Source organism: Rhamphochromis longiceps, linkage group LG14 (assembly GCF_057381845.1).
Source record: "Rhamphochromis longiceps isolate RC_006_pf linkage group LG14, R_longiceps_female_GT1.1, whole genome shotgun sequence".
In the NCBI taxonomy this organism is placed as follows: domain Eukaryota; kingdom Metazoa; phylum Chordata; class Actinopteri; order Cichliformes; family Cichlidae; genus Rhamphochromis; species Rhamphochromis longiceps.
In genome coordinates, this window is record NC_140570.1 from 555,471 (window position 1) to 568,346 (window position 12,876).

Genomic DNA, 12,876 nt, shown 5'->3' on the forward strand with positions numbered 1-12,876 from the left:
ACTATAAGACATGTGAGTGTGTCATTAATCTGTATTCTGATATTTCAGTTTTAACAGTCACTGTGAAACTTGCTTGTTTGGCGTTTGACAATTCTGCGTGTATTTGCTTTTCTTTGTTGCTTCAACTCAATAAAAATATCTTTGAGAAAAAAAATCCTCATTCAGAGTGTATTACTATAAAATGTGATTCACTGTGAAAGCAGTATAACATATAAACTACAATATACAGCATAATTTTTTAACTTAAGGAGTAAGTTGCAGCCACACTAAAATTTAATTCCTTGAACTGAGTGGAACCTCATATATTAATAAATGCATTTGTTTAGTCAAACAATGTGAAACATTAGTAATACTATTAATTAATAGTATACTTGTAAGGTTAGTATTGTGATAGAGTCGAGTATATTTTAATTATACCCTTGTAGACATTATGACATTATGCTAGTACAATTATGGTGAACAAAAAGTACATCTAAAAGTTCATTTCAAGAATACTGTTATGTACTAAAACGGGGGCCAATATAGTCCCAAGAAGCATTATTAGTATACGTACTAGAAAAGGTATACTTGGGAAATATAATTGAAGTATGCTTATTTTTGTATGGCCAGCAACAAAAACTAATGGCTACATTTAGAGTAATGTTTAAAAATGACTTCATGTAGCAGGATGTTGCTTTTTTTCTCTTCTTATTCTTTCTTATACTGGACCTTCATTTGTTTTGTATAAGGTGGTACTTTTTAAGACACCTCTGCCTAACTACAGTGAACTGACCTAATAATATGCTCTGGTCGTCATTTTACACAAGGTGTCACATCCATGAAACCTACACCACTAACCAGCATCAGTCCTACAACTTCACTCTCAAAATTAATAAATTCTGGGACAAGCAGAAACTGTATTTTTAGCGGTGCATTTTGTTGCAGGCCAGACTGCTATTAAATGCTCTCCTAAAGAAATAATTCCTTTGTAGCACCACTTCGTCTTGGTTCAGAAGAGATGTCCTGATATACGTGATAATGTAACACATTATCACAGTTTAGCGCGTTGGGTTGTGTTTTTAAAGCGATTGTTACGTTTTTAAAGCTTTGTAATGCGACAGGTGCGATAGCCGACGCCACACCTTCACCTGACGTACAACGTGACGTATGACGCACACGTCGGGTATTCACTTTCAAAACAACAATGGGGATAGAAAATATTGCTCGAGGTGGTTAATGCTCCTTTCGCTGGTTGCCAACCACCATTAAATAACAAGAAGAAGAAAATATTGATCTGCTTCTCTTAGTTTTGCACGTTTAAGCCGCAATTCAGACTCAAAAAAAGCTGCAAAGCAGGAGAACAACATGGCCATCAACTATTCTGTGCCACAGATACAGTTCGCTGCAGCACAGAGTGATGATGAGACCGTTAACATGTGCAACTTAGAAGTAGTCAGAGGTAACTGGATGTTCAATCGGGTTAAATGCAAGGTTGATTGGATTATATCTGAAGATCGTATGCTATTCGTGGTAACTCTGCTAGACTCCAAATTGCTCGTCCATGCGGGAGTATCTCAAAATTAAATGAAACCACTTAACACTTTTTCCCTAAAACGGACTGACATGGGACACATTAAAGTTGGATCGGAACCTGCTAATCAGTCTGAAGGTAAGTGTTTTTTTCACTTATTCGAGAGAAGTCCGAAATGCGTTCTTAGTACTGTTTGTTTTGACTTTTAAGCTACCAGGATATTTTCATTTAAAGACAAAATGTCAATATCTCTGAATGTGGAGACTCAAAAGACTAGTTAGGTAATTTGCCGATGGATTTATGAGACTTGACAGAAACTTGGACGTTTGCAACAGGTGAATCGGTGAACTACCGAGGTTGCGCCCAAATGCTTAAAGCTGTTAGCTGGTCAGTGTTTTCAGGTGTGCTTGTACTACCGGTACGGTGCGGAGTGCTGACTAAGTCATGTTAAACCCATTAAAGCGTCGAGCTCAAATATCTTTTCATGTTTGTGCACTGCTCTCTTGTCGGCACACATTTTCTGTTTATTGAAGCCTTTTGTGAATAATTTTGATCATGTAAAATGTGGGAATTGGTCCCTATTGACAATACTCTTATTTTTTGCATTGAATATGTCATTCAGGAAAGGTAATTGGTCACTGAAGTTTTTGCAACTGTGTATTTCTAAATTTTGTGGCTTCAGTGCACGCAAATTTATATTGTTCAGTTTGCATGTTAAAAGCCTGCCAAGCACCCCAAGGCTGATTATGCTTGGTAAGAAGTCATTTATGAAGTGAGCAGATCTCCCTAGCAGATCATTACATGGAGAAACCTTTGGAATACAAGCGCGCTGATCCACACAGGTATGCACACGGGTGTTCACTGCTCGTAGACCCAAATTACACCTTTCTTGGCTGCTACTTCGAAGCACATCTGTCCTGCGTGCTGCACAACAACATTGAATATTTAGTATTTACTGCTGTTTACACTTAGCTAGATTAATGCGATGGTGTTGTGTTTAGTATGTTGCTTTGTTCTTTTTCTGCTTGTTTTCTATTCTTCTCTCAACAGGTGATCCAGGAGATTTTTATTTTTTTTTCTCCCCCCCTGTCTCACTGTCCCTCTCCCCTTCTGTTTTTCCTTTCCTTCCTCTTTCTTTCTCCCTTTCCTATCCCTCACTCATGTCTGTCCCGTCTGTAACATCTGAAAAGAAAATATAATAAATAATAAAAACAAAGATCGACCAAATGGACCAATACGGCAATGCCACGATGATCCATTTGGCAAAGTAAATCCATTGGGTATCCTTGTTGGTCTTCAGACAACAATTCTGATGGCTAAAGAACCAAATGGGACAGGCAAAAAAAAAAAAAAAGAAGTCATTTATGACATAGAGCTGATTAGACCATATTAAAATTTCTGTTTGGCACAGGAGCTTTTCGTGGACACAGGTATCCAGTCTCTGTTTTGTTAGCTCAAATTTCTGTAATTTCCTTTATAAACCAAGGTTGTTGGACATGTGTCTCAGTGAATCCAGCAAAGTAACAATATCAAATTTCACATTACATATTACTGATCAACAGTAGTCTAGCTACACCAACAGCAGAAATACTGAAGTCAATACTGTAAAGTTTAACAGCAGCACAAACTATAAACTCCAAAATAACCATACAGTTGTTTCACCTCCGGTAATTTAACTGGGCTGACTCTTTGTTAGGTGTGTTTAATGTGCAGAATAATTCCCAATTATGTACAATTATAATATGTTAGAATGGACTTATGTACATAAGGCCATTAATAATTAACTGTACGTAGGTATTTGCTTTATGACTATCTAGACAGTGTGAAGAAGTGAAGTATTGAAATTATTTTATGTTGCATAATGACAACATGTTGCCCCTATACATTTAAGGACAAAGTTCAATGACCGCCACCTGCTGGATGGTGAGTGCAGAGGGGCGTGTAATTGTTGAGCTGGACAAAGAGAACACCTGTGCTGATGCAATGTCAGTCTTCTTTGGTTCATTCTATGTATTGAACCTGGAATACCAGGAGTCAGCGGGTGCAAGGTTTTTTGTAAGGATAAACCCTGAAGAGGGAACAAAATGTACCTCCAAGGTTGGGACAAGCAGGAAGACTGGGACCACTGTGAAGCGAAAGGTTGTTCACATTAACCCTCATGTCACAACTTTCCTCCAGTGGCTTACTGAATTTGAGTGGAGAACTTCAAATTAGGGAAATTAGTAAATTTCTTGTATAATTTAAGTGACCAATGTGTTGTTACCCATGTCTCCACAGATGATCCATGGCCCATGCTTTCTGGACATTTACACAAGACGAGCAACAATGAAGACAAGCTCTCTCGCCATCTTGCAAGACGCTGTCTCTGTCCAATAGTTTTTTTTGAGTGCAACAGTTTTGATTTTTTTTCCTTCTTTTACCCATCCATCCATCCATCCATCCATCCATTCGCTTCCACTTATCCTTTTTCAGGGTCGCGGGGGGCGCTGGAGCCTATCCCAGCTGTCATAGGGCGAGAGGCGGGGTACACCCTGGACAGGTCGCCAGTCTGTCGCAGGGCCAACACACAGGGACAGACAACCATTCACACTCACATTCACTCGCACATTCACACCTAGTGGCAATTTGGATTTTCCAATTAACCTATCCCCACAAGCTGCATGTCTTTGGACGGTGGGAGGAAGCCGGAGTACCCGGAGAGAACCCACGCAAACACGGGGAGAACATGCAAACTCCACACAGAAAGACCTGATGGTGGAATTGAACTCAGGACCTTCTTGCTGTGTGGCAACAGTGCTAACCTTCTTTTACCCGTTTGTTAAAAATTATTTCAGCTACTTACACTTTAATTGTCACATGTATTGGCTCACCCTACAAATCAATGAACTCAGTCCACAAAGCAAGATCAGGGTTCAGTGCAGGTCAGTCAAGTTCCTTCACACCACACACGCTCATCCATGTCCTTGTGGACCCTGTTTTGTGCAATGATTTGGTTGTGTGAGCCAGTATTTTGGACAAAGTGTATATAAAGGCAGACGTGTGGGGCTTGATATTATATCCATTACAATTCAGTTTATTTGTATGGTGCCAACAAAATGAATGCCAAGGCACTTCACATTGTAGGTTTGAGACCCTACAAAATATAAGTAAGGAAACCCAACACTTGAGCATGTGTTGTCTGCCATGATATGGATATGACATAATATTGTTATTGTTTGTACAACCATCTGAGAAAATAATGGATTACATGGTTTAGTAAAAACAAGTGCTTCCTCAATGAAAATATGTTTTCAGTTCTTTTCAGTTTTTGATTTTGGAAATGTGTATTTCAGCAGGGAAAAATCAGAATTGAAATAAAGTGGTGTAAAGCACATGAATTATATTTTGTGTGTGTGTGTGTGTGTGTGTGTGTGTGTGTGTGTGTGTCCATCCATCCATCCATCCAATTTTTTTGGAACCCTCCAGTCTCTTACAGTATGTTACTGTTAACTGAAATTACGGTAAATTACGACCTGTTAAAAGAGTAAATGACCGCCTGTTGGGACACGGTGTCCTCTAGCAGAGATGAATATTTTTGGTACTGATGATGCGTACCAACGGTAAGTTACTGGTTAATATATTGCAGTTTATTACCTTGCAGCGGGCTTACAGTGACATACCGTGAATAAACGGTAGTATACCAATTTATTAATCACAGTATGATGTTACTTTGTTGACGTAATTTACGACATAACGACATAACGGTATCTCACTGACATAACTGTCGCCAGTGAGATACCGTAAAAAAGGCTACGGTGCGTTACCATAATTTGTCCAAGAGTATTATACCACACCAGCAAAAAACGGTATCATCCTGCAGAAAGGTAAGCTACCGTAACACGGCGTCACGGTATGACGCTGGCAGCAGTGACGCCAGTATGTTACCGTAAAGTGGCGATGAAAAGTCTAACAGTGCAGATTCACGGAGTAATCAGAAAAGTTTAGCATGAATCTGGACATTAGATTTAAGATTTAAGCTTATCAGATATCACTTGTTAGAAGCTTCTTACCGTTTGAAGAAATCTCTTCTCAATCTGCTGTCCTCTTCTGCTTGCATCTTTTTTTTCATCTAACACTGACGTTATTCCATGTTAATTATTTTTTCTCCGTGAAAAACACAGCAACTCATCTTATCCCGGGGTGCCAGGAAGTCGAGCTGCGGATCTCAGCAGAAAACTTTTCAAACTGATTCCAGGTTGATCCAGGTATACATTTGAAACAGGTTCTCCTCGGTGACGTGACAGTCGGAACGCATCTGCGTAACCATGGTTACAGGGGGACGCTTTGGAGCTCTGCTGCTCAGCAGCAAAATATTTCAGATCAATATGTAAATACTAGACAATTCTAAAACCAAGTAAAATAAATATGCTGCATATGTGTATAGTGCGTTCATGTGTGTGTGTGTGCGCTGCGTGGTGACGTAGGCGCGTGCATGTGTGCCCCGGTCACAGCTCCTTTCAGCATGGCCGGAGGTAAGTCACTGCCACTTTGCTCTCAGCTAATTAAAGTTTGTTCAGATCCCAAGCTGCAATGTGAATACAGCCAAACCGCCGCGTTTTTGTTTGTCATTAAGAGACTCATTCGGGATAAGTTTTGTGGAGGGCGGAGTTCACTAATATACGCTTATGAGTTTTAGCCGAGAACGCAGCTAAAATGCTAGCATGCTAAGTTAGCCTGATTGCTAGCGGCTACTCGCGGCAGTCTCTTTTTTTAACAGCATGCACTCTTTTTTCCTTCGTCAGGAGAGGTGTACTGGCAGTCGCGTGACACACACAGATCAGACACATATTTCTGTGTTGCAGGTATGGAGATGTTCTTATGTTTTGGAGATGCAGTCTTTCATTCATTGTTTTTACAAGTACAGTGTTGTATTGCCTGTTAGATGGCGGTTATTAATATAATTGTACTGAAGTATAATGTTTGAACTATAAGTACCAGAATATTGGGTCCTGGTTATTGAATTGTATTTATCTGACTGTTTATTTGTTTTTGAATTATTTTGTTTATTGTTCTTATAAGTTGTTTTTGATGTTTTTTCAGTGACATATTATTTAGTTTGTGCTTTTTGTTTTTGAGAGCTTAAGTTAATGTTTTAAAACAATTTGTTGTATTTGATTCATTATATTATTGTAGTGTTAATGAAGCTGCAGACACAGCTCCTTTCAGCATGGCCGGAGGAGAGGTGTACTGGCAGTCGCGTGACACACACAGATCAGACACATATTTCTGTGTTGCAGATGTGCAGTAAAGAGCCAAAGACCCAGTACTGTCTCCTGCCTCTTACTTTCACGCCAGAACACAACGCAAGAACAACAGGCGTAACACATGAACGGGTTACACATACTGAGGTGAGTTGTTGAGGATATGTCGAGCTGTTGATAAGCACGGCTGTTTTTGTGCTCGTATATACTGTTAGCCTGTTTTGCTGCCGTTAGTGAAGCTGTTTTCAACTGGATGTAACATTGTTGAACTCTGATGATTAATGAATAAACTCTCGATGTGACGACGTGAGCATGTAATTGTAACTAGAGCTGGGCGATAGAACGATAACGATATGTATCGCGATATAACTTTTACTCGATAGAGAAATTAAGCTATCGCGATAGACCTCGCCGCTCTTGTCCTCAAAAAAAAAAAAAAAAGGTCAGCCAATCCAAACTAAGTAGCGCAGAGCCGAACCAATCACAGCCGCAGCGTCACGTCGCGTGACTTGTTACGTACAGCACAAGTGCCAAGCCGCACGTTTGTTTGGGAAGCAGCCAGCGGGTAATGGAGCCAGCGCGTAATGGAGGAAATGAGTGTGCCGACTAGAAAAATCAACCGAGCGTGACCGAAGAGAAAACAGACGATGGTTCCAATGCCGGAGAGATTGTCGAACGGAAGAGCCATAGAAGTTCCGTAGTGTGAAGGTATTTCGGCTATTTCAAGTCTGACAAAAAACAGAGTAGCTGCACTGTAAATTGTGCCGAAAGCAAGTCTGGAAATACAATAAACTGGTGCATGTGTCACACTGGTGCGCCACGTTATTGTTTCGGTGAAATGAATTTCTACAATAGTGTTACTGTTAATTCTACTCTCTGCAGTGTTTAAATGCTTACATATACACACACAGTTACTGTCCCGCCACATGTAGGACTCAGTTCTGCTTCTATGCCCCATCTTTGTTTACTCTTTCCCACCCAACAAGTGCATAAATAAGATGTTAAAAACGTCATCATCATATCAAACATGATCGATTTGGGGGGAGTTTGTTTGGCACATGCTGACTGCATTCTAATTATAACCAGAAGAGGAGGCGAGAGCAGAGAACGAGAGTGCAGCAGTTTGGTGAAAGGAACAGGTGAAGAAGAGGTGAGCATCCAAGAGATGAGCAAGAGGACAGTTTCAAAGCAGACATTATGGCACAATAAAAGCTGTAAGAGCAGAGATTCATTCATATCTTTACTATTTTTCTTTAGCTTCTACTCCCGCTGCTTACAATAAATCCGAGATAAAGAACAAACAAGAACAACTCACATGGCATTGATTGTTTAGTTCAGTGTCACTCTGTGATTGTTTGACATTTCATATAAATGTGACTCTAAAATCTAGCCAATAATATTAAAAAGCTGCTGTTACTGAGTCAAACTTGAAGGATTATGATAAACTTCAGTTCTTACTGAATCTGTAACATTGCTTTTTAAAAAATTGTTAAATGACTTTTGTGTCACTGTGCACAGTGAAAAGCTCACTTGATGTAGTGGTGAGGCCATGTTCACCACTAGATGGAGACAACCTGGCACAGGTATTTTCTATACACTAAATTTCACACTGAAAAGCCTTGGTGGGAATTGTTGTTTCATAGAAAGTAAAGGAAAACATGTCTTGAGGTCTTTTTCCAGTGTTTTCAAAATTGTGTTTTTCACATACACATCAAAACTTCACACAGACAAACACACACACAAAACAACAAAATATGTCAAATTAGGGAGGGCAGAGAGCGCAGCCTTTACATTGTTTTATTGTAGAGTGACAGGAACTGCCTATGAGCTTCTAATCAAGCAGAAGTGTTGACGGAAAATCTATCAAACGAAATACATTGATGAAAATCAAAGAAGAGAAATATTTATGTGATGTTCCATTTTCCTGAGAGCTGATTGGCTGTGACGACTCCTTCAAGTACTACATGCTACTTTGTCCTGCTAGTTAAGCCTGCTGTCTGTTCTCAGGCCTCCTCCTGTTTCACTGCCATATATCCACCACCAGAGGGCTCCACTGACCTGCCTGCTGACATCAGAGCACACCCCTGTGTCATGTGACCTGGCAGGAGTAGCAAAGCTGGACTCAGACCTGGCCCAGGCAAGTTCAAAGGCAGCTGTGGTAGAGAGTATATGGGCTCAAATTGTGCTCATAAATATTTTGTACTTGTAAATCAGGATTTGTGTGTGTATGGGATCAGAACGATGCCACCTTGAAATGAAACCGAAAAAAATATTGAAACTGAAAAAAATATTGAAACTGAAATAAATGTACAACGCGGCTGCGGTCACGGACAAACTTGCATGTGTCTGTTCGGGAATGGCAGATGCTGAGAGGTCCAGCGTTTACATTACCGGCTATTTCAAAGTGACTACCAGACAGGAGGACCTGAGGCCCCACCGTTTTATTTTCGGTAAGTTAAATGTGTGTGTAAGCTAATCCTTAACTTAGGTCCTTAGGTGAGCACTCGGCTGTAGGGGAAACTTGTTTTATAAAGTTCGTTTAGCTAACCCGTGCAGGTGAATGAATTTACCCTGACTAAAGAAATCAAGAGAAACGCACCGGGCTGCTCAGTGACTAACCACGGTTACTGTACTTTTATTATGAGTATAATTAGGGGTGTCAAATTATCGCGTTAATTGCGATTAATTAATTACAATGCTATTTAGCGCGTTATGTTTTTTAATCTCGTTAATCTAATTTTTAATCTCTTGACGTCATTGATTTTGTATGAGAGTTGCTATGTTATAAAATCCGTTTTTATGTGCTGGGCTCCTTGTGCTTGACTTGTTGGGGGTGGAGTCACGTCGTGAGGTCAAGGTGAGAAGTGGTGATTAGCTTACAGTGTGGATATGGAGGCGCATCTGAGAGTTGTTGGCCCAATGAACGGGAAATTTGTATTTCATAAACGCCCCGACGGCACCATTGACAAAGGTAAAGTGGTCTGCCTAGAGTGTAAGAAGGAGTTTGCTTACCACCGAAGCAGCTCAAGTTTGGCCTATCACCTCAACGCAAAGCACCCAGCCGCGAGTGCAGCAACAGCTAGCAGTGAAGACGTTAGCAATATAGCAAGCCAGAGCAAAGCTTTTCGCCAAACAAAACTAGAGAATACCCCTCGTATGAGCAAGTCTGCGACCGACAGGCTGACTAATGTTATTGCCAAGTGGATAGCGATGAACTGTAGGCCGATAAATATAGTAGAGGACGAAGGATTGACAGAGGTTTTGCAAATTGCGTCCAATGACCCGTCATACAAGCCGCCGTGCAGGACTACAGTAACGACCAAAATCAGCAAAATGTACGACGGCGAAAAGAAAAACAAACTTGAGATTTTGGCGGAGGATTCTCCCAACTGTGTTGCTATAACCGGAGATCACTGGACCTCAGCTGGCAACCACAGCTATGTTGGGGTGACTGGACACTTTATTGATAGTGAGTGGAACCTCAACTCATTTGCACTGACCGTCATGAGAACAGAAACCAGGCACTTTGCTGATAAATGCGCCGAACAGTTCCTCAAGGTAGCAAATGACTGGGGTATTGAAAACAAGATATCCACCATTGGCACAGACAGCGCAGCAAACATGCTGGCTGCTATGAGAGCACTTCCATATGAGCACATCGCCTGCAATGCTCACATTCTCCAGAGGACCATCACGGTATGTCTCGATAGCAGTGGTTTTGTCGGTGTACTGGCAAAGTGCCGCAAGATTGTTGGTCATTTTAAACAAAGCCCTGCGAGTACCACAGAACTTAACCAACAACAAGTAGCACTCAGAAAGAAGAGCGATCAACTTATACAGGATGTACCCACCAGGTGGAACTCGACTCTCGCAATGGTCTCACGCCTCCTATGTAACAGAGAGGCTGTCCAGGCTACGTTGGACCAACAGAACCACAGGTTGGTCTTGCCAACCGAAGCTGAGTGGGCGAAACTGCAGAGGCTGGAGCTCCTGCTTGAACCATGCAAGTAAGTTCAAATAAACACCTTCCCATTTTAATTATATAAACTACTGTTACATGTGTAAAATCAAAATTAATGAACATAACAAGGAACTTTTAAGGACAATTAAATTGGAAATCAGTTACACTTTGATTTAAATGAATCCAGCTAGGTTTATTTAGCAAACCTCTCCACCTCTGCAGGTATGTGACAGAGCTGCTGGGTGGTGAGGCCTACGTCTCTTGCTCTGTAGTGCTGCCTGCTTTTCGCCATCTGTACCGTGTCATGGACATTACTGATGATGATCCTGCCTACGTGGTGAAGTTCAAGAATGCCTTCCAGAAGGATCTGGCAGCACGACGAGCTAATGGCAACGAGATATGGTTCAAGGTGGCCACAGCATTGGATCCACAGTTTAAGGATTTGAAATGTCTTCCAAGAGAAAAGAGGGAACAGGTAGGACAATAAGGTTAAGCTGGACTAATGAGTCCAATTCATTATCAAATCAAACTTTTATTTATTATATGGAACACAAAGTTCTTTACAAGATTAAATAAAATAAAATAAAAAGCACTTAGTTTTAATCACAATCATTCATTCATTCATTCATTCATTCATTCATTCAGGTGTGGACCATTCTGGAGAATATGCTCCAGGCAGCAGAGCCCAGAAGAGCAGATAGTCTCCAGCCCTCCACAGAGGATGATGGACCAGCTCAGAAGAAGAGGAGGAGCGAACTCCTTCTGGGGTCTGACTCTGACTCAGAAGATGGAATTGAGTCTGGAGAGCTGCAGCGCTACAGAGCAGAACCCAGCATCAGTATTGATGACTGTCCCCTGCAGTGGTGGTATGCTCACTCAGGAGTCTATGAAAAGCTGTCAGTCCTAGCACAAAAGTACCTGGCCTCCCCAGCTACCTCTGTACCCTGTGAGAGACTCTTTAGCCTTGCAGGCCACATAGTGCAAAAGAAAAGGGCAGCCTTGCTTCCAGAAAATGTTACCAGGCTGGTGTGTCTTAGCGACTGGCTGAGGAAGAAGAAATGAGACACATGTGGTCAGCATAGCTGCTGTGTCATTTGTAGCCTACTAGAATAGATTGCTTGATGTTCAGCACTTTTTTTTGTGATGGAAGAATACTTTGATGTGCTAACTTGCAGCACTGCAATGTCAGTTTTATTTTTCATTATCTGAAGCAGAGGAATTTCAGTGCTGTATTGCTCAGAAAAGAGCAACTCTGATGTGCTAACTTGCAGCACTTAATTTATTTGATTTTATTTGTATTTATTTTTCCACTTATTTTACAAAAGAATACAACAGTATGTAAATGGTTGCATCTGTTTAACGTTTGTTAAACAATAAATGACTTTATAAAGTCACTTTCTTTGTTATATCAGTCTTTTGGTCTGCCACAATAAGTTGAGGGCTTTCCTCAGCTATTTTTAGGTGAGATTAAAAAAGAGATTAATTAGATCAATTAATTAAAAATCATAATTAATTAATCTCTATTTTTTTTTAATCTCTTGACAGCACTAAGTATAATACTGTAAGAGCAACAGGCTGGACTCTGCTTCTGCTCCTGTGCAGAGCTGATTATTAACTAGAAAAATTTGCATTTCCTGCGAAAATGCTGTGTGGATGCCTTAACGCTGAAAATGTCTGCAGAAAAAAGCTGAAAAAGTTGGAAAAAAATGTTGCCCTGAGCAGGATTCGAACCTGGTCCTTCTTGTCTCAAAGCAGCTACTCATCTCACTCTGCCAAACTGATTCTCACAAAGAAGAGGTGGAGAGACTGACAATTGTGCTGAAATGAGCAGAAGCGGCTGAGAATTGTGCTGATAAGAGGTGAAAAGGCTCAAAACTTTGCAGAAAAGAGGTGAATCAGCAGAATTTCTGCTGAAAAGAGTTGAATGAGCAGAATTCTGCTGAAAAGAGGTTTTTGCTGAAAGAGCTGGAATTTGTGTTGAAAATGGGTGAAGAAGCTAAAAATTGAAAAGAGTTAAAGTTCAACTGTGAACTGAAAATATTGTTGCCACAAGCGGGATTTGAACCCGGGCCTCCCACTCCGAGAACGGCTGCTCATCTCACTGAGCTAAAACACAGCTCAACCCGGCATGCAAAATCAGTGACCACATTGATTTCAATGGTCAA

The 12,876-nt window shown here is 40.8% G+C and overlaps 2 protein-coding genes across 4 annotated transcripts; both read left to right on the forward strand.

Annotated features, from left to right (window-relative positions):
• Positions 1-6,706: 6,706 nt before the first annotated feature.
• Positions 6,707-10,738, forward strand: LOC146653340 (uncharacterized). Of its 3 annotated transcripts, none has more exons than XM_085429159.1 (5): positions 6,707-6,897; positions 7,837-7,964; positions 8,269-8,333; positions 8,758-8,887; positions 10,605-10,738. In XM_085429159.1, exons 1-4 carry the CDS (start codon positions 6,875-6,877, stop codon positions 8,845-8,847), a joined length of 306 nt encoding a protein of 101 aa, XP_085285285.1. In that variant the 5' UTR covers positions 6,707-6,874; the 3' UTR covers positions 8,848-8,887; positions 10,605-10,738. The 3 variants fall into 3 exon arrangements, with proteins under 3 accessions (XP_085285285.1, XP_085285284.1, XP_085285286.1); XM_085429158.1 differs by lacking the exon at positions 10,605-10,738 and adding an exon at positions 9,114-9,558; XM_085429160.1 differs by lacking the exon at positions 10,605-10,738 and adding an exon at positions 9,114-9,558 and having other exon boundaries at positions 7,840-7,964.
• On the forward strand, positions 9,624-11,853 carry LOC146653341 (E3 SUMO-protein ligase ZBED1-like). Its single transcript, XM_085429154.1, has 3 exons — positions 9,624-10,757; positions 10,934-11,186; positions 11,357-11,853. The coding sequence occupies exons 1-3, from the start codon at positions 9,640-9,642 to the stop codon at positions 11,771-11,773; spliced, it is 1,788 nt and encodes a 595-aa protein (XP_085285280.1). The 5' UTR covers positions 9,624-9,639; the 3' UTR covers positions 11,774-11,853.
• The last annotated feature ends 1,023 nt before the right edge of the window (positions 11,854-12,876 follow it).